Below are 21,361 nucleotides of genomic sequence, written 5' to 3'. Positions count from 1 at the left end.
TCCCTTTTAGCTGTGGATCCTAATTTCTTCCTACACAAATTCTGGTGGCAGCTGAACCCAAATTTCTTCTTGCAGGATCAACAGTGATGGAGATCCAACACAGGGAGACTGTGCAACTGCTGTCTGATGATACAGCCCTAAGTCCCTTACATTTGGGTGTTAGATCTCTTTTCTACAAAGGTCTGAGCTATTGAAGGGGTTATTCTTCTACCCCTCCAGCTTTGGTCAGACTATAGTTTGAGTTTAGTTTAAACTTAGTACTTTTTTCATCATAATAGTGGCAGGGCAAATACAAATAATTTAACTTCAACAGATCTAAAAGATTTATCAAGAAATATAATTTAAGTATATTTCACTAGTGCATCCCTAATAAAACTGGAAAAACACAATAAATCTCACTGTTACTGTCATCCAGATACATATTAGGACATAACTGTGCAGAACAGTTGACTGACTCGTATTAACTGGCCACCCATAAAAAAACAATCAAACACGGTTGTATGTAGCAGTAGGGAGAAAAGTATACTTCAGCTATAAATCTAACAATTTTACCTTCCAAGTAAAAGCTTGCAGAAAAATACTCTGCAAACACATTCCTATGTCATTCCTAAAAAATTTTACACATAAGTTACCGCAAATTGAGTCCATGCTTTACACAGATACCTCATGAGATAAATATTAGGCTTCCTATTAAAGCCGTAACCGATGTTAATTATATTGAACTATCTTCCTTAGTCTTGTAATCTAGTACCTCCCCAAATTTAAGGGACACAGTGAAACACGTTGTTCACACCCTTAAAAAAAGACAAATGAGACTAATTTTGCAAACAATTATAAATTTAACAGAAACTAGAAAATGAAGTCCTGCTTGCTGCTGTTTTCTTCACCAGTCAGTAGCCAGGAAAAAGAAAGGTAAAATGTAGGTGTGGGTGCGGGTGTGCGCAAGCACAGGGGAGGAGGGAAGAAAAAGGAATAAAATCCAGCTTTCAAGATAAATAAACCAAAGACAGTGTTATTTATTGTATTATTAATTTTCTTTACACTTTTCACATAATCAATGGCACTTGCCTTCAGCTCCCATGCTGCCATGTAATATTATTATGCTGAAATATGATGATTTTTGTTAGATTGCAGGGTTAGGTACAACTTACAACTGTAAGTGTGATAACAGCATTTGTTTTCATGAACAGAGAAATCACTGAAATATTCAACAAAGCAAATCTCAATAACTAATACAGCTTTTTCCCTTCTGCTGTAATCATTCTCCACACACAACTAAGACATAAATAGCAAAGTACAAGAACGTATGCAATTAACGTTTCCATACCTATAAGGCGAAAGAATATTCAGAGGAGGTGGTTTGTCACTCTGATTATAAATATCAGCCACTGGGTTAGGAATACTGTTCTTTGAAACTACCTGCTGATCTTGAATCGTTGAACTCTTGAATGCCTTTTTCATGTTGATATCTTGTAATGATACTATTAGAAATAAAAATAGATTTCTCATAGGTCATACTTTTCACAAATGAAAACTAAAATCCATTCTATGCTAGTTATTTGAAATGTTTTCAGCAAACTATATAAGTAAAACCGAAATATTTATTTTAGCTTTCATAGATAATCATGATATTTAAGCACAACAGCATATATATATATATATTTCAATAACATATTTTTATTATATGTGTTCATGTACATGATTCTGGGACAAACAATGCCAGTCTGTTCAATCTTTCTTCTCAAATGAAAGATTTAAGTTACTTTTAACTGTTTCTGACAATTTTAGCTAGTCTTTCTTTCATTTTTAATATAATTTTCCTGAAATGGAGTGATCATTGCTAAAAGAAGATCCAGATAATGTTAATCACTGATTTAAAAGTGGCAGTAAGCTCTCCATGCTCTCTTCCATTTTTAGGCAACCTGCATGGGTTCTTGAGTGCAGGTGAACAAAGAGCTGAAGCCTTCGCTGCCTTGTCTACAATTTCTTGAACTGTTACAACTCTTCTGGAACACTGTAAGTCATAGGAGTAGCACAAACATTTTCCTCCCAAATGCCCTGCATTGCTTGTTTTCTTTTTATATCTATTGACATTTCATCTAATATTACTTGCCCAATCATCTAACTTATCAAGTCTCCAGAACAAACTGTGAGAATTTAGCATATTAACTGAACAATAACGGCAAAAAGTTAATGTATAGATGATGTGTAAAAGGAAAAGGCACCAAGTTTTATGTACAAGTTTTATGTTATCCTTTGTCATGATGAAAGCTGAATCCCACTGAGACTACCCTCCCAAATATGTTTTAGATCTGTGGTGAGGCCCTGTCTCTCATTCCAAAACCACTTAGATTCTTCAGTAGCCTTTAAAATGATTAAGAATTAGAAATAGAGTATTTCATTCCAAGTCCTCCTTTCCCTGTTTAGTTTCTCTGAAGTATGAAAACGCCATTTTTGACAAGTAATTTCTGTTTAAACCTGACTGTAAGTGAACCAATAAGATAAATTCAGGCAGTTTTTCAAATGTACATGTTTGAATTGTTACATTTTTGTTTGAAGGAATACATTCAAAAGAGCATAGATTCCACATTTAAGGGAGCTTACGAGTGTAAGTTTTTTATATGCTTTTGAGATCTTAACTTCAATTATTTATTTTAAAATATTTTTTTTCAACTGCAGTATTAGTTACATGAATTTGCTAAGAATGTTGGAAAACACTGATGCAATTAAATCTAAAGGTTTTTTAAATTGGCCTAGCAAATTATTTTTTACTTAAATGACTAAGCTACCCAGAAATATAAATTCAGAATTACTGACAACCAACTTACAGTGAGTTATTATAAAAATTTCAATTTCTAGAGCCAAATAGCTAATTAGATTTCCTACTGACAGTAAAGTCACATCAGTTTGTCTATATATAGCTTATTAATTTGAAAGACAATTAGCAATACAGGAATAATAACTGAGGTCAATTTAAAATAAAATCTTATGAAAAACTCAGTCCCTACACACATTTCCCCTTTCAAAAGACTGTTTTTAATAACTCACTGAAATCTAGAAAATAACCAGAAAGTATTCCATAATACAAATGAGATGTTAAAAAAACAAACCACAGAAAACCCTCTACTGGGTTTCTACATTTCCAAAAATGTTCTATTTCAAAATCAGGAAGACTGACTTCATCCATCTCAGCATGGAACAAGTCCAGTAGGAATATCATCTATTTTGCTCATGTTACCACCACAATGTGCCTCAAAACCTAAGCTGAACAGCAACCCAATAATAGCTTAGTTTCTGTTCCCATATAGTTCTTGGTGTCTTTTCTAAGGTGGCAAAAAAAGGTGCTAGTATCAACCGTGGCACTGTACACTACATCAGCTCAGAATTACTTTGAAAAGTCAGAGATTGCTGTGTAATTAAATACTGTGGTCTTGTCAACATCACTTCTGGCTCAATGCTTTCATGCAATTACCTACCCTCTTCTACGGTTGAATCCAGCTGGGTAACTTTGACAGCAAGGCGATCAATTCTGTCTTGAAGAGAATTTGCTCTGATGTAGAAGCTGTTGGCCTCATTAAACAACTCGCCAAATATGTCTTCAGCATGTTTGCCTATGGAGGAAAACAGACAGTGAAATCCCTTTGTTAAAGACTTACAAACACACAAAAAATGACTTCAGTATCATGAAGTTATAATAAAACACACTACATAACGGATTATAACAACACTGCTCTTCATTCAGCAAAATTTGGGGCAATAGATTCAGACAAAATCTCAATGTATACCCTAAATTCTGACTCAAAGCTATTTCCCTGAACATCTTGGTTGGTCTTCTACTTAAAAACAGGGAGACTTTCAAGTTTTAATCCTTAATTAGCTGAGCTGCTGCCAACAGACCTCCATCATTAAAACCAACCTCAATGACTAAAATAAAGACTCATCAAAGTTACTGCTATCTTTAACAGCTTCTGAAGTTAATTCTGAAAACTAAAATCTAACTATCCATAGTTGCTAAGATTTATTTAATTATAGGCTTGAACATAAGCCAACACCAAAATGAAGACAATGTGAAACAGGCAATAAAAAAATGGATCCTCACAACAGACTGCCCACTTATATCTCTACAAATGCTCAGTAGAGACGTTGCTCTGTCCCTGAAGTCATTTGTGAGATTGGGTAAGACCACACTCATCACTTTTGCCCAGGGCCACTCTGGACATGACATAGCACTGAAGAGGAGCCTACAGCCTTTTCAGCCTCCCTTTCAGCAGTCATATTTTCATAATCACTGCAAGGGTGGACAGTCCAGTGCAACAGCAGCCTCAAATCATAGTCAAAAGGACTAGAATGGACAAGAGTGACACATGACAAACCCAATCCCCTCTTGGTCCAGAGATCCTTGTGCCTGCCCATTCCCTCCCTACAACTCCCTCTTCCCAAAGTACACGGCACTCTCATCCATCTCTCCATCTGTCGTAGGCTGAATCTCTCAACCACCACAAATGAGAACCCCCAATTTAATACCTCTCCTGTCCCAGAACTTCCCCTACAAATTTCAAATTCCACACAAATTCATTGCTTTTGGTCACTAAAATCACAGTACCTGCACCTACTTGCATCTCGGTCACTCCTTCTACTCTACCTAAATGTTGTTGCTGCTGACTTCATTTAAGATCTCTCCCTCCACAAATGCTCTGCTTCCTGTAGCCAACATCCCTCTCACAACATCTACGCGCCATTAACTCTCTATGCAAAAGTAAAATCCTTCCTCCTGCATCTAACCAAGCTTTTAAAACAAAAACAAATTTAAAAAAACTGCATATGATTTAAACTTATTTTGGTATATGAACTGTAAAGAGATGAGCCTGAAGAGCAGAAATGGAGGAGAGGGGGAAAGCGAACCTTGTCTGATATTTGGAACAATATGGAATTATCTATTAACCACCTAAATGACAGTGAACTCCAAAAGAATAATATTTATGTTGGAATTTTAAATTGAGTCCTGTAACCAACCTTAACACTTTAGATGGAAAAGTACAGACATTGTTATGGAAAATTAGGCTCGCCGGCCTCCATAACAGGGTCTGACCCTAGGTTCCTGCTGAGGCAGAAGTTCAAAGTCAGATTGGAGAGAAATAAAATTTAATGATACACGTGTGGTAATTACAGCTCAAGCTGGGTGCCTCCGAAGAGGGACCCCGAACAAAGAAATTCCTGGACAATTATACCCTTACAATCTAAATTCCCCACCCCTTAAGCGATAGTTTGGACCAATAGTAATAGTTAGGTCTGGGGTCTTCCCCTTCTTCACTGGGCCCCTCCATTGTCTCTAGGCAGGCTGCTTCTTTTCTTATCTTCAAGGCTGGCTGCTCCTGCTGTCCATGTAATTTCTTTATCCCTCCAGCTTGAACCGGCTCTGGGGCCCCCTTTTACTTATCTAAGTAAAAGTTCACAGCCTGAGGCCTAAGGCTTCAGCAAATTTAGCTACTAATGCTAAGCAAGTTATGCTAAGCGATTAATTCTAGACAGCTTCAGTCCGATATTCTCTAACAGACATAATGAAAATTTCAGTCAAAATCACACCCTTTGAATATCTGGAGATCACAATACAAAGTAAAAAATACCCATATTTGGGAATGTAACAGGATATTCCCCCTTCCTGGATCATTTATTTGGGAAAAACATCCACTAAAAGAGCATCTGAAAACACTGTTTCTGAATTAGGAATGAAAGAACATTCATTTTAAATTTGATTTGATTTTCTTACTTTGAGTGGAGGACTTTTCCAGCAAGGGATTCTTCACTAAATGTAAAATCAAGCTGATAACTAATCCAACAGGTTAGATGCTTTGGTACATCTAAGCTCTGCTTCATACATATGTGGAAGGTAGAAGGGAAGGGTGTGCTGCCCATTTCCTCCTGACCTCCTGCCCCTCAAAAACAGTAGTCACTGACCGGGATTCAGTTATAATCCCTATTTGATTTAGCTGCTACGAATGAAGAGGCTACTGCCTCCGAGCCATGGAACAAGCAAGCTCTTTAATTCTTCAGCTAAATCAAGCAGGTATTACATTCTTCAGGCACCAATGTTCAGAGCTCAACAAATTTTAATGGATTTTAGTTTATGTTAATATATTGCGATCAGCATGCCGAGCCCAGGACTGCTGCAATCTAGGATGAAACACATTACCCTTAGAGAAATTACGCAGTGCAGAAAGGTGCTTGTCAATTATCCTACAAAAGGCAAAATAAGTCATTAAAGTTGATTTGTGAATATACTTCTTTTAATAGGTTTTTTTTTTTTTGAAAACAACACTGGCTAAAACAAGTGAAAGACGGATTGTTAATTTCCTGTCAGTAAAAGAAACAATGACATGGTATAGCCAAGCTATTCAGATTAACATGAGCATTTAAATTTTAGAAAAAAGTAATGTTCTCTAGTGTTCTGAGTATTATTACCTTTTAAATTAGTTTTTTAACAATGCAGAAACAAGCAGAAAAACTATTTGAAGTTACAAGATAATATCTTTCAACTTACAGAATGATTTTGATACAATAAGACAGCCATTTAAACAAAAAAAATCAGCTGCTGCCCAACATATAGGCAATCTAAATATTCATTTAAAACCACCGAAGGAATTATGCATTTCAGTATTCTAAGAGTCAAGCTCCAATCTCCTATTCCACAGTTGTTACATTTGGATCAAAGTTTTTATAAGCAAAGGCGATATAACAGTTTTTCATTCTAAAACTCCCTCCACCAACATAAATAGTTGAGGGAAATCTGGTCATGATCCTGTCTCCCCAAATCCCTGTCCCAAATAGGTTTGGGTATCAATTAACAGCAACACATCTATCTAGCACTTCCACAGATCACCTTCACAGGACTCTACGTCTGATTGCTTGCAAAATCCATTTCCAAGCATTGTGAGACATTTCTGGAGATAGTATTTCACAAACAACTGAAATCATAATACCTCTGCTCAAGCTCTACAGTAAATACATGGAACATCATATTGCAGCATCACTTACAGCATGCCTAGTAGAGACTAGACACAATCTGAATTAATTACAATTGATTTTCACATACTGCACAAAAAGATCTGCATGAACACACTGAACACATTGCCCCAAAGCTATCTTTTGTCAATAGTCAAAACACTCTGTGCTGTAACAAGAGAAATCAAACAATGGTGCTGTTTTTTTCTGAAGACCAGAAACCTAACTGTTTATTACACTGACTATCTCCTTTTAGCATATTTGAGTCTTAAAAGCACAGCATTCCTTTGCATCTGTTAAGGATCCTGGCATAGCACAAGTACATGGAAGAAGAATTTGAAGTTATAGAAAGATTTACAGTGCATTAAAAGGGCTACAACTTTTCTCACCATGAACATTCATTATCAAAGATAAAGGTAAGCAATGCCAATACCTGGCATTCAGGTGTCAGCTTTAAAAGACACTGAAAGAAAGATGACACTAGGGCTGTCCCCAAGTGAGTCAGTGCTGCATTAATGCTCTCCTCGGGATCCAAGATAAGGCTCTGAATGGCCCCACAGAGCCAGCTGATGTTTTGTAAGTTGGAATTCATCCAGGACATGACCATTTCATCAAAATATGGAGTAGGAAACAGTGATCCAACCACCCATTTGTAACTGGATTAATCGGCATCAGAACCATGCTGTGGGGTTTGTTTGTTTGCTAGATCATCAGCAAAAGCGGTAGGCTATTACCAACCAGGTCTTGATTATTACCGACCTCACAGCACCTACAGTATTGAACCAATGCCAAAAAAACTAACTTTATAACTTGGTCCAATTTAGCTGCAGTAAAGAGCAGAGTCACACAAAGCAGGATACAGTATGCTCAGACCTGTGTGTAAGCTAGGGAAACTCTGAGTTGATGGCCAACCCACTGAAGAAAGTTGATGGACATGGCTCTCTGCATGAAAGAAACAGACTTCCAAATCCTCACATATCATGCTTCCTCCCTTTTTATGCTGAACAGTCACTAGCGGTGCAAAAGACTTTTGGTATCACTTGCATGTGAGTCAAACAAAGGTGCTCTGTACACACATACTGGACACAGTTTATGTCCATCTAGAAATAAGATTTTAGCCTGACAGCTAGGATCTAAATCAATGGATGAGAAGCCACAAAGAAATAAACATATGAAAGGTAAGAAGTCAAGGACTGGTTCATTCAACAATTTGAAATGATGAGTACGTTAATGTACAGGGAGCATGTTAATGTACAGGCTGAAATCAGTTTAGGAAACAACCAATACAGCAGTGCATTCACAGCTTTTAAAATTTAATTTTCAAAGATAATCAGATGCAAGTTATTGTTTTTTCCCCATATATATACATATGCAAAACTCAGGAAAACAATATGGTGCCATAAATCCTGTTGCAGAGACCATCTTTTTTAATTGGCTAGGGGCCTGCTGTCATCAGACTGAACTCCACTGCCAAAAGTTAGGGAGTATTTGTGGAAGCTGTTGCTTCAAAGCCTTTGTTCCACAAGTGTGTTCAGCACGTAAAGCATCACGATACTTACAAATAAGGGATGAAAAAGCTCCCAGGCTTCCCACACTCTAGAGTCTCTTCTTCTAAGTGGAGGTAAAGCCCCAGTTAATATTTGCTTTATATAAAAGTGTGGTAGGTCTGCACAATTTCATACAAATCTCTGCTCACTCTGCCTGTGCTACAAGCCAGCTGGCTGTGAACAAACTCAAATCTAAAGACATGGCCAAAAATAAAAACCCACTGACAGCACATTCCATTTGGAGAGGAACTTGCTCATGTCTCCTGAAAAGAGAGCAGAGACAGAAGCAAGCCAAATTTGTATGCAAGTCAGATTTGCCAGTTTCAAAATCCACACCAGACTTACAATGCAACATTAAAAACCCGTATGACTACAAGACAGACCTGTGCTTGCTCTCTCTGTGCTTCAAGCTGTGGGAACACCAGCCAGCTCTGATGCTCTCAGCAGGACATACTACATTAGCTAAAGCACAGCATTTCTCTATTGCAATTCCTTGCTTCCAGTTGGCTTGAAACACAGGCAAAACAAGAGCTGTCTGCAAAAGCTGTGCAAACATGACAGTTTTTACTGATAGACTATGGACAAGTCTGCTGGCAGACTTCACTCATGTTAAAACCACATATACAAATGTTAAAACAAAGGACACATCATTTATTTGCACAGATCTTTAACTTGGCACTAACATAGTACATTAGGGTTGTCTAAAGAGACTTCTGATGACCTGCAAAATCTGCTACAGGAAAATAGTAGGACATAAATTGAGTAAGTAGCCAGTTCCTCAGCAACAGTCACAAGAGAATCTGAATATGCAAGGTAATACACATATTTGCCCCAAGACCCAACCCGGAGAAAGGAGAGCTAGGCCTTCCTAGCAAGATTTTATAGGTCAAAAAAAGTCAAAGTTGTACTATCCATACTTTGGTAAATGTTGTATAATAGCAAAAAGATGTTTTATCAGGTATTCTTGGCTGAATGTAAGCAGGAGATATTAGCCATGCTTCTCACAACTTCCTGAAACTTGAAGAAGGATGTCAGTACTGAGCAACTGACTGACAAAATGGCAATTGAAATTCAATGACACAAAGTCATACACATGAACTACAAATATCTTTAGATTCTAAATTAGCTACTCAAGAAAGAGCTGAGAATCACCTGGAAACTTCTCTGAAAGTGTCAACTCAGTATCTAGCAGTAATCAAAATTTTATAAATTCTTAGGTAACTAATGATAAAACAGAAAATGTCACTGTGACAATATATTTTGATTATGATGTGAAGTCCTCAAGACTCCACCTAAAAAAAAAAAAAAAACCCTCTGACTTAAAGATCCAATGCAGAAATAACAATGATCAGAAACACAAAATGGTTTCTATCCAAAAGAGAGTTTTAATAGATCGGGACACTCCAGCCTGGAAAAGATATTGCTAGTAGGACATGATAATGATTTATAAAATCACAGATAATATGGAGAAATGCAGAAGGAAACCACCTTTCATTATTTTTCGTACACAAGAACTAGAAGGAATCTAAAGGAAGAAACAGAACAACTTACGTTGAGGGACACTCTGCCACCAAGTGGCTATCAGCACAGACAACGACGGCTGATTGTTCAACACTGAGGAAATCCCTCTTCTTATTCACTGAGAAATATTACTTTTCTTGCAGGCACCCCCAGCCTGTTTCTAGACTGCTAGTTGTTCAATCTATCAAAATGCGTACCACTGAGGCTGTTTCGTAAGGAGCACTCAGGTGCCAAACGCCACTGATACCAACAGTATCACTGATGCTGAAGCTGCCACCATACCAGATCCACCAGAACCTCATAATTTCCAAAAATAGAGAGCCACAGCAGGAGCTGGCCCTGTGCAATGTCTTTTCAGGTGAACCACGTTGCTGGTGATGATACTCAACTAGGCTCCTGAACTGCACCACAGAACTGGGCTGATTAGCTTCAAAACAGGGTCTCATCTAAACTAGACATGAATATTGCTTTAGTTTGCATACCAATGACACACTGATTCTCAGCTAAATAAATACAGATACATATATTGCATTTTGGAAAGTCTCTCCCTCTTATTAAGAGGAATAACCCAACAACACAAAAATTATCCTGGAAAACTTTGCTTGCCCAGCATACACAAATTTTAAAAACAGTCGTCAAATATGAGCTTTGAACAAGGCAAAACCAAAGACAGTCTAGGTATAAGCAGTTATTTGTAAACTGACAACTAATATTTCTAACAGCCTTAATATATGCAAAAAACAACATAGCATAGAGTCTCAAAGGAGATTCTTTAGACAAAAGGAAGACAGCAACAGCTTTACTGATGCACACCCTAACCAAATATCCAAAAAACAACTAACGCTGAGTCTATCCCTCAAACGGAGAGATACGTACTGAAGAATCTTATACTCAAAAATGCCCTATAAGCAAGTGGCATGGTATTGCATAGTTCATGGGTCAAGTTGTTTTGTGGGAAGATGAGAGGATAAAGCAAGTTTTCCTAGGCAATTTCGCGTTCTATTCGTCTGTTGGCCAAAAACCACTCTGTGCTGACTTAACAGCCTGAACAGGTGTGGTTTTTGGCTAGCTGGCTACTGCCAACCACTGTGTTAACAGCTAAGTTATGCCTATCTTTTCTTCAGCATGAATATTAATTTAATCTCTGCCACTCTACCTACTGGCAATTTTCTCAAAATTTAAAATAAATAATTATCTTTGAGACTTTTATCCCTCTTTTAAACATGGTTGAAACTGGCCACTGGGAGACAGAGCAGTCACAGGAGATTTGTTTCCCAAAAACAGAGGAAAAAAACTCTGAAACACCAGGCAGTTTTGACATCTCCTCTGATGTCAATAAAAGAACTAAATTGGTTCAGATATCCAGTCCTTCACACAGAACCAATGATATTGCCCTAGCATTAGGATATTTGCAAAAAAACACCTCTTTCTATCAAAGGCCAAAGTAATAACCCTATGAAAAAACCTGCAGAGCATATTACACATTTTTTTCACTTAACAAAAGCGTAGAAATACACTACACTGTTCAAGACTAGCCTCCAATAAATAACTTTTAACGCCTTAGTGTTCATTAAGTTCAAGTTACTTTTACGGAAAAGTCAATTTCCCTGCTAAATTCACTTTGATGTATGTGCTTAATTTCATTCATATTAATGGGTCACACGTATATGAAGAAAATGATCAAGAAACAATAACATCTTAAGACAAACTGAAATTATTTCAGTCAAATGTGTCATTTGATGCCAAGAGGCAGAAGAGCTTGACTCATCTCGTACTGAAAGGCAAGAACCCACAACTCAAGTGCTAGTCTTGTTTCCTGCACCAATTACTCTCACCTTAGAAAAATCACTGAAGTTTTCTATGCCACAGTTTCAACCCCTGCAAATCTTAGAGAATCTCTGCTTGTTTAAACTACTAAATACAGAATAGCACAAAAAAAATGAAGTAGCATTATATTAGCATATGACATAAGTGGCAGTGTCCTGTACCATATTTTGTTTGTTAAAAAACAGCCATCTTAAAGCCTTTCATTTATTCAGTTTTTCATTAATAAACAAGCATTTGCAGGAAGTTGCAGGTACTTACTTAAGCTGCTTAGTTGGCGTATGATAGCAGCAAGGGTACTATTAGTTACACATTCCAGCTCACTGGTAATTCCCTCAGGCAGAGCTCCTCGGCAGAGGTGCCTCGGTTCAATGTTCCTTTTCACCAAAGGCATGGCTCACAACCTGGAATTCAGAGAAAAATGTGTTATATTTACAACAACAGAATGAGAGCTATAAATCTGTACAGAACATGTTCATTTATTTGCTACAAAAAATACTTCACTGTCTTTATTTTCAAACAGTTGCTTCAGTCTCCCTGTCATAAGATATTACACAGTTTCTACAGAGGCACTGGAGCCGTTTGCCCAAGCCAGGATATGACAAGATTTGTAAGCACTGCAGATGAGCGCAGAAGATATGGTTGATGTAGGTATGTGCACCAAGTCCAAGGCAAAACGTGTTGTTTTACCGCGTACCCAGATCTGTTGTATAGCGTACCTGTGCTGTACAGGATCACTGGACTTCAGTGCACATTTGCATTTATTTAGAGATGCCAAGTCCCAAGGGGGCCGCAGGGAAGCACCCTGCCTGGAACAAGGTGGGTCACTGCCTTGGCAAGGGGGTCTGATCACAGCCACAGGCCAATTCCCCTTGCATTACAGTCCCATAACTACGTCAGGTATTGACCGATCCTTGCTCCAACGAGTTTTCCATCAAAATGGTAACTCGTCCAACAAATAAGGGGCTAGCATCTAACCAGTATGATGGAGGAGAGAAGGGAACAAGTTACAAACTCAGTATTGCACAAGTGATTAGTTGAAGGCATTAGTACCTGCACACCCAGAAAGACCAAGTTTCAATGGGGCTTGTTGTTGTTTTTTTTAATGGTGTGAAGAAGACGGTTTCCCAGAGATGTTGGTGAATGACAATCTGAATTAGGTAAGAGCGTATATTTAACATATTTTGCAAACATATGCCAAACTTAGGAAGAGATATTCATCACAGAAAACTAAACGCTGTTAGGACTGGTATTCTTGGAAAAATAAAGACTATGATGGGGAAAACAAATACATAAAGAGAACTTAATGGATAACAAATGGGAGATAATGGCATTGAAAAAACTACCCTGAAGAAATCAGCTTTGGAAGCAAGGATGCCAAGTTTGGTTAGAATTCTCCAAAAAATGAAATAAAATTGTATAATATAAACACTTTTTAATGCCATTTAAAAAGAAAACTGCTTAACACAGTTATGAGACAACTAGATTAGGGTTTTTTTTTGAACATTGACAATTCAAATGCATAGACTATTTGAGAATAATAAACTGTTTAAAGACATTGCAGCACCAATATATCCTGGAATGACAAATTCACAGTGTTGGCATTCAGAAGACTTAATTGAAAATTTCTTTTTAATTGCATTAAAACAATTAAAGTAACCTTTCAATTTCTCTAATTAAAATCATATTAGTAAATTAAAAAGACCTTTTTGCTTTTCAGATGTTATATAATAATTTTAGTACTGACTTTTTCCTGAAGGTTTAAAGCATTTTCTTCTCAAGAATAATTCTAAAGAATATTCGTGAACTCTTAACTGGCTACTAAAAAAGCAAATTAAGATGATTTCAGAATAGGCCAGGGAGAAATGGGCTCACAACTTCTGAACAGTAGACTTGAATTTTACTTTATACCTTTCTTAATATGAGACAGTTTATTTGAATATGTCATACTTTAAAGCCAGTTGAGTCTGATGATCTTTAAATAATCATCAGAGGTAATACAGGAAAACATTTTTTTCTTCTGCAGTAGACCACTAAACATACCTTTTATTTCTGTTTTTTTGTATTCCTCTACAAACAGATACATTTAAAAAATATTACACAGTATCCAATGCAGTCAGTTTTTTTGAACTTGACCAAAAAATAGGTAACAATTGAAAATTTATAATTATTAAAGTGTACACTGTCAACAGGGTACAGCATTGCAATTATGGAGGAGATAAAAGTTATTATGAGGAATTATTTAACTGTGCAAAGAAATGCCCATAAGCATAATTAGGGAGAAGTAAATCAATAGCAGCATAAATCAGCGCTATAACAGCCAATTCCAAATCTTAGTATTAGTCCAACACACAGGATACAATTTTTATTTTTCTCTGTAACAACATTAATAACACCACCATAAAACTAAAGAGATAAATACTCCCCCATAATTATGACAATAAAATTTCTGAAATATTGATAGGCGATTTAATATACCTCATAAAATTGTCTTTCCTAACATGCAATTCATCAGTATAATGCTTTAGTGAACACAGCAACCATTCCACTTTTTTTTTTTTTTCTTTTAGGGAAAAACCAGGAACCACTAGGAATTTGTTTTGCTACACATTTGTTTCTCACTCAATTTCTTCTTTTAACTGAGCTTACTTAAATGACTGTATGAAAAGATGAGATCACCAGCAGGATAAAATCTGCTGTCCTGCGGCTTTCTGCCTAGCATCCTGCGAGCTGGGCGCCCGCCTCCCCTCTTGCAGGGCACCCAGCTTTTCCCGCTGCCCCGTGCAACACGCTGCGGCCAGCCGAAGCCGCGGGCCCACCGGCGCCAGCTGCCTGCCACCTCCTGAAATACCTACCGCGCTGAAGATAATCAAAATCCCTTCCACCAGGAGCACGGATTTGAGTCCCTTCTCCCCATCAGGTTCCTCCCACCCTCTAAACCAGACTCCAGTTTGCAGAAAACATACACGGGTAGTCTGAGTGTTCCCTTTTCTCCTCAGTTCTATACAAATTGTCCGATGTGTTCAAAAGCTAACAGGGTAGAGACAGAGCGACCCAAGAGATTTCATTTCCTTAACAACACAGGCTAAAACGCAGACTAGTTCTAAGAGTGTGGAAAAAACAAGTTCCATTTTTGAATGCGTGATTTAAATTATTAATTACGCATCCACCTCATATCAGTGTGAAGTTAAATTCCAAAATGTAAACTTGACACTGATCATTAAATATATTCAACAGATTAAGCAACGCATTATGATTTAATGCTTCAAAATCAGAAAAAAAGGCATGAAATGGAGATTATAATTTCCTCTAATTCAAAACCTACAGCTGTTTGAATCAGCACTCACAAAGTTATTCAGCTTTAAAGTACACATACCATATTTTTTAAACTTCTGACCTTAACTACCAGATAGCAATAGTAGCAGTTATCACCGTGTTACAAACTTTTCTACTGGCCTACTAGAAACACATCTGACCTTCACATTTATTTACCATCTTAAATAAAAGTGAGGTAACAGACAACCCATTGGTAAGTAAAAAATCTCTTTTATTATTTCCTTGCCATTAAAGCACTACCGTCCTTTTCTCCACTGTACACAACTCAAAGAACAGTCTAAAGAAAATCTTACAAATTCATCAGAAATGGGGCTACAATCTTTTCAAAATACATATAACAGGAGGTGGAAGACAAAATAAGACTCTGAATTACAGGGGCTCAATTCAGACTGGGGTGACAAGTATGTTGCCAGGTACAGAAAGAAAACAAAAGCATTTCAGCAATCATGTAACTAATTATTTAATGCAGAATGCCAGGTCTTTCCATAAACAGAACTGGTACAGCACCATCCTCAAACCAAAAAGAATAACCCGATGGGAGATAGGGATTCAAAGATAAGGCATTTTCTTTAGCTCTATTTTATTGTAGATTCCAACCAGCTAGAATAAAGCTTGCTGGTAACTCTTTTTACACTTAACAGAATTAGTCATTGTATCCAAACAGTAACAAGATTATTCCTTACTAATTTGTATATTAGGAGTCACTAAGCAGGCTAGGATATCACATTTCCCAGGAAACGGAAACCACACAGAGGGATTCCTTAAAAAAACATATCAGGGAATTAAAAAGAAACTTCCTTTGGTCTGTGTTACGCAGTGAATTAGGTGGTTATGACGATAGCTCTAGTCTTACAGTTTCTTAGGTCTTATGAGCTGTCTTCAGCCGTGTTCCACATTTCTCTTTTACTTAAGTCACTCTACAGCCTCAGCTTATTAGTAGTAGCAAAGACTTCCCTAATGAAGCCGACACTCTCTGTCCCTGTATTAAATACACTCATTCAGATTTTTGATAAATCTTAAGATTCTGCCACATGGAGCTTCTTCCCTCCCATCCCCAAACAAGCAGAAAAAGCAACCATTAGTCATGCATTTATGGTTACTTTCAAAACCTGCACCAGTTCACAAGACTGTGATCAGTCACAGCTGACCAACGTCTTATGTATTTTACTCTGGCTAAATAGATAGTATGATCATAGACTTACAGACAGGATGAATAGGTCAAAGCTTCAGTCCGACATCATACAGTTCCTAATTCAGAAAAATAGCAGCATGTCTGAACTGTGCATACAATGTTAGTCACACTGAAGACATGAGTTTACACATCTGCTTCAAGCTAAGCCCCCAGGAGTAGCCACGGGAGAATGGGACAGGCTAAGCAGAGGCACAGCAACACTCAGACACTCGGGCAGACGCTCCTAGGCCAGGCCACATGTGAAGAATCTCTCGGGTGTCCAGGCACAAGGGCCACTGCATCCAAAGGCTGTGGTCACACCGGGCAGGCGGCTGCATCCTGCAATCGGTCATTTCCAGGGTGGAACCATATATGCCAGGCGCAGCTGGCCTGAAAGCCACCAGCTACATCTGGCACAAGAGATTAATGGTCTGGAAAGAAGCTGTAGGACTGCACCAGAAACGAAGCAGCTGTGGTGCTAACACAAGAAAAGCGGGAGCAGGAGTCAAGGGTGGGGGAAGAAAATGAAGAGGGTTAGATGTCACCTAGCACCTCACTAAATGCATGTGCCCTATGTGTAATGGTGTGTGGGACCAGGTGCAACATCTTGCTGCACTGAATTGTGATGCTCTGGAGGCTGGTTTGGAGCACAAATGGATGCTGCTTTCCAAACCTTACAGACATCAGCAAGTGCACAGTTAATTATACATATTTTGAATTTCCATGCACATTCTAAAAGGACAGAACATCCAAAACTGGAATTAGCCTACACCAGTCCATTAAAAAAAAAAAATCACATTAGGTGTGTTCCCTCACTATTCTCACTTCCCTTTTTCTTTTTTTTTTATAACAATTTGCATAACTGCCTTTTGTTTAAAATTAGAAGGCACTTATCCAGCAGTTATTGCTTTAATATAAGAATGGTAGAGAAAGAGATAACTGATGAATTTTTGCTTTTCTTCCTATGCTTTTCCTGCTGTTTTAGGAGTATCATTCCAGAACAGCTCAGACCACCTTTCTGTGGGTAACTGTAAAGTATGCAGACAGTTAAACTACATGTAAGAAGTATGACATTGCCTTGGCAAGCCAGATTTAAAAATCAAGCAGAAAGCAGATGTGCAGTAACAAACAGGGAAGAAGCTGAACACAATGTCAACTTTTCTAAAAAACAGTAGGCCATGGCTATTATACAAGGCAAGCTGAGTTTTCAAGGATTTTCAAGTATTTGAACAACTGGCAAAAACTCTGATCAGCAGCTGCTCCTAAAACCAGCCTTTTGCCCTTCACCTCCCCCCAAAAGGCGCTATAATTTACACTAAAAACATTCCTCTAGCATTAAAAATATATAGCTAAATTTCACAATTTTTATAACATTAGAGTTCTTTACACACTCACTAATACTACAAAATGAATTCCAATTCATTACACAGCCCCCTATCATGAATGTTTCCTTATGACATTTGCTCAAAGATTTTGTTCAATCCCTTTTTTAAACCCTCAAGAGGAAGTTTTGTCTGTATATCCCCTAGCAGAATATAACAAAGCTAAACAGATTTACCACAAACCAGAGCTTTCCATATATTCACCTCAAATTCTCTCTGTATACTCTATTATTTTCAGGGTGCTTTAGAGTTTTTTATGGATGAATCTCAAAGACCTCTGTAAAAAAGAATAACTATCATAATTCTCTTTTTACAGAGAAAAGAAACAAGAGAGAGAGATTAAACATGTGACTTGTCAGAAGTGATGTACTGAATGGGATGTCATTCAAAATTTAAACACCTAAATTTACATAACTACACAAAAATGAGTTTGGTGTCCCTCATGAGAGCTCAGTAGAAGCCAAGAGAGCAACAAAAACACTCTATCTATTGACTGCCTCTGTAAGAACAGTAAGAGGAGCTCAAATTCTTAGGTCATGTGCAAGCACCCTTATGCATTTTCCCAAATGTAGAAGTCTGAATCTAGAAGCGAATTCCATCTCATTAAAGAGGGAGAAATGTTACTGGTCTCCCTACTCCTAGTTCCAAAATCAAATTACACTACCTCCCACTAAGGATACTGTCTTTTTACCTGAGGTATTTCACTCCTGCAAATTTTTGCAGACAGTTAAATTTTCCCATACCTGATGTCTTAACACTCCTGTCAACACCCTATATTTTCATCTCTGAACCACACCCACTTTGGTAATACTGCCCATTTTTCTACTCAAGCTTGTAATTCTAGACACTCTGGAATCATCCCACATTCAATGTATATGTATGCAGTGAACAGAAAGGGAAAGGAAAGGTAAAGCAAGAAGATGGAAACACCCAAAACCCTGATTTCACAGATGCTCTTCATCCCCATTTTTTATTTTTATGGAGTCACCATCAGCTCAGATCTTCCTCTTCTCCAAAGGGCCTTCCTCCTTCACTGCAGGGCACAAGGAACGGGGTGCATGGACAGCAGACACTGCTATCTTCTTAGCTCAAGGGAGGGAAAGGAAAAAATGACCCTTTATGCACATCCATTTGCATTTTTTCTTTGTCCTAGAAAATGATGATTAGGAATCTGATGTTTGGGAATCTTTCCTATTTATTATCGTCTCTGAAAGTCATCTACTTCTATCTCAATACGGAAGACCTTAAAAGCAAATAAAAAACTTGAACTAGCACAGAATCTGGAAATCATTATTTTAAGTTCATGATCTGTATAATGTCATTCATCTGTACTTATAAGGCTTTTTTAAACTGGTTTCATTCTAAGCCAAGTTTGAATCAACATTTCACATACTGCAAAAGAATATAAAATATTTAACATCCAATTAGTATATATCACTCCCTTAAGCATCTAAAAAGCATATAAAATATTATCCGGAGTTGTCTTATTTTGATAGCATCTTCTAGTTGTTCACAGTTCTAACAAGCATGCAACTATTCTCTTATCCATGTTATTATGGAAAAAAATAAAATAAAATAAAATAATAAATTGTTTTACTAAGCTTCATTACTAAACTTCTATTAGAGATATCAATTTATAGTTTAAGGAAAAACAGGGTATTTATTTTTAAACTGGAGCTTATTGTATTAGTTAGTATACGGTTTCCTCATATTTCACCTATTTTTTAATTAAACTCCCACAGATTTTTATACTGAATTTTTTGAAAAAAGGGCAGGCCTTTGTTAAATATATGTACAATGTCTAATATAATTGTGTTCCTAAAGGATAAGTAAAAATCAAGAACAACCAGAATTCTTTTCTTATCCCCAGCAAGCCACATCTTTCAGCAAGACAGTACATGTCCAGAGAAATGCCTAAAAAATGTTTGTCTCAAAAGAATAGGTAGGTAAAAATTAATATCTAATCAACTCTTTATCAACAGCATTTCCACAGATCTTCCTCCTGACTGACAAATCTGCCTGAAAAGAAAGGCATGACCGTCAAGGCTGGAATGAAAACAGGTTTTTTCTTCTTAGCATCACACCAACATTTCTGAACTTCCTCTCATTTCATATCAATCTGAATATTAGTCTTTATGAAATTAGCACTGATATCCCTAAAGCAATTTTGTTTCTTTAGTAGTGGTCTTATGTTAATTTCTGTTGAGATAAACTATTTCTGAAAGTTTACAGACTTAGACTTTTTTTTTTTAATTTGGCTGGGTTTTTGTTTCTCCTTGAGCTTTTCAAGGTGGATTTTACGGTACAGTGATATTATGAAGGAAATCAAGACATTAAGTAATGCACAAGAGAAAAGAGAACATGGGAGGGGGTGTTGTCTGATTTGGGTTTTCTTCGCAACATAAATATGTTTTATGCGCTCAGGTTTCCCTAGCCAACCCTCTGCATCTCCAAAAATCCCATGAAAAGTTTAACAAAAAATGTGAGCCAGTAGTTACTCCTACTAACACTGTAGGTCAGCGACACAAAAACTTTACAAAACCATTAATAAAGGTGAACACATTAACTCAGAAACTTCCTCTTATTAAAAAGTCTGGGGAGAAAAGCATAAATGGGTCTCCACAGTGCTGAACAGTTTATGCAATTAGTTAAATAAACTTAGTTCTCCTGAGAATTTCATACTACCATTAATTCTAAAGAAGTGCAAACAGATGACATTCACTTACACAGGAAACAAAAGCCCTAAGAGTGATTTAACCTGAAATTTATTAGATAGTGTTTCCTTCCATGAAAGCATAGATTATAATATAAAAGAGGTTTCAAAACACTAGCAACAACTCTGAAGACAAGTTAAAAGCCTGCCTTATTTTCTCTCATGTGTGTCAGACAATATTTTTTCTGCCTTTGTTCTAAAACCCCATTTTTGCATTACCTGTTGACTGTGGTTCAAAAAGATATTTAAATAAGTGCCATTCTGTAACAGTGGCAAAAGGCTCATCAGCTTCCAGCTACCTGCTGGGGTTGGCAGCTGCGCACTGGAGAAGCACGCCGCGCGGCCCGAGCGGCACGGCGTGGGACTGCTCCCCTCGGCTCTCCTGCCCGACGGAGGCTCAACGTTCCAGAGCTCCTGCCCTCACATTGCCTTTTCTCCATCACAACCTTTGCCTCTTCCCCAGCACTTTCCAAGGACATAAAAATCATATATCTTTATGAAGTACACACAGAGTTTATGATAAAGATTAATCTTTTGCTCCAAAAAAGGGTAATATAAATCTCATTCAATTAAACTATTTCACCACTACTAAAGGAAGAAATAGAAGTTACTTCTTGCTCTCCGTTAACTAAGGCACCGTACAGACGATGACTAGTGTAACTGGGGCCAGTGCACTGTTTATCTCCATTGCTGCAGACCACCACGACAGTTCTTCTCAGACTCATAGAACATTTTTATGGAATATCACTATTTCTGTATTAAGTTTTCTCATTGTCCACATTAAAGAATTTCACAACTTATGTATTTATATCTGTAATTTTGTCACTGACCCATACACAAAATACTTTGCTAGTAAATTAGTTCAGAT

At 37.3% G+C, this 21,361-nt stretch overlaps 1 protein-coding gene across 4 annotated transcripts in view; it reads right to left on the bottom strand.

Annotated features, from left to right (window-relative positions):
* Positions 1–21,361, bottom strand: part of WASF3 (WASP family member 3) — an 84,454-nt gene that overhangs the window by 14,323 nt on the left and 48,770 nt on the right. For 3 of the 4 annotated variants that reach the window (XM_067290638.1, XM_067290665.1, XM_067290656.1), the window contains 3 exons: positions 12,153–12,295; positions 3,477–3,611; positions 1,328–1,481 (listed from right to left, as the gene is read on the bottom strand). In XM_067290638.1, coding sequence (XP_067146739.1) covers positions 1,328–1,481; positions 3,477–3,611; positions 12,153–12,285 — 422 coding nt within the window. In that variant the 5' untranslated portion in view covers positions 12,286–12,295. Of the gene's footprint in view, positions 1–1,327; positions 1,482–3,476; positions 3,612–12,152; positions 12,296–12,944; positions 13,008–21,361 lie in introns of those variants that run through there. The other variant, XM_013962139.2, reaches the window with a different exon arrangement.

Source organism: Apteryx mantelli, chromosome 1, assembly GCF_036417845.1.
Source record: "Apteryx mantelli isolate bAptMan1 chromosome 1, bAptMan1.hap1, whole genome shotgun sequence".
Classification (NCBI taxonomy): Eukaryota; Metazoa; Chordata; class Aves; order Apterygiformes; family Apterygidae; genus Apteryx; species Apteryx mantelli.
The sequence above is the reverse complement of the archived record's forward strand: the minus strand, read 5'-3'. Positions and strand labels throughout refer to the sequence as shown.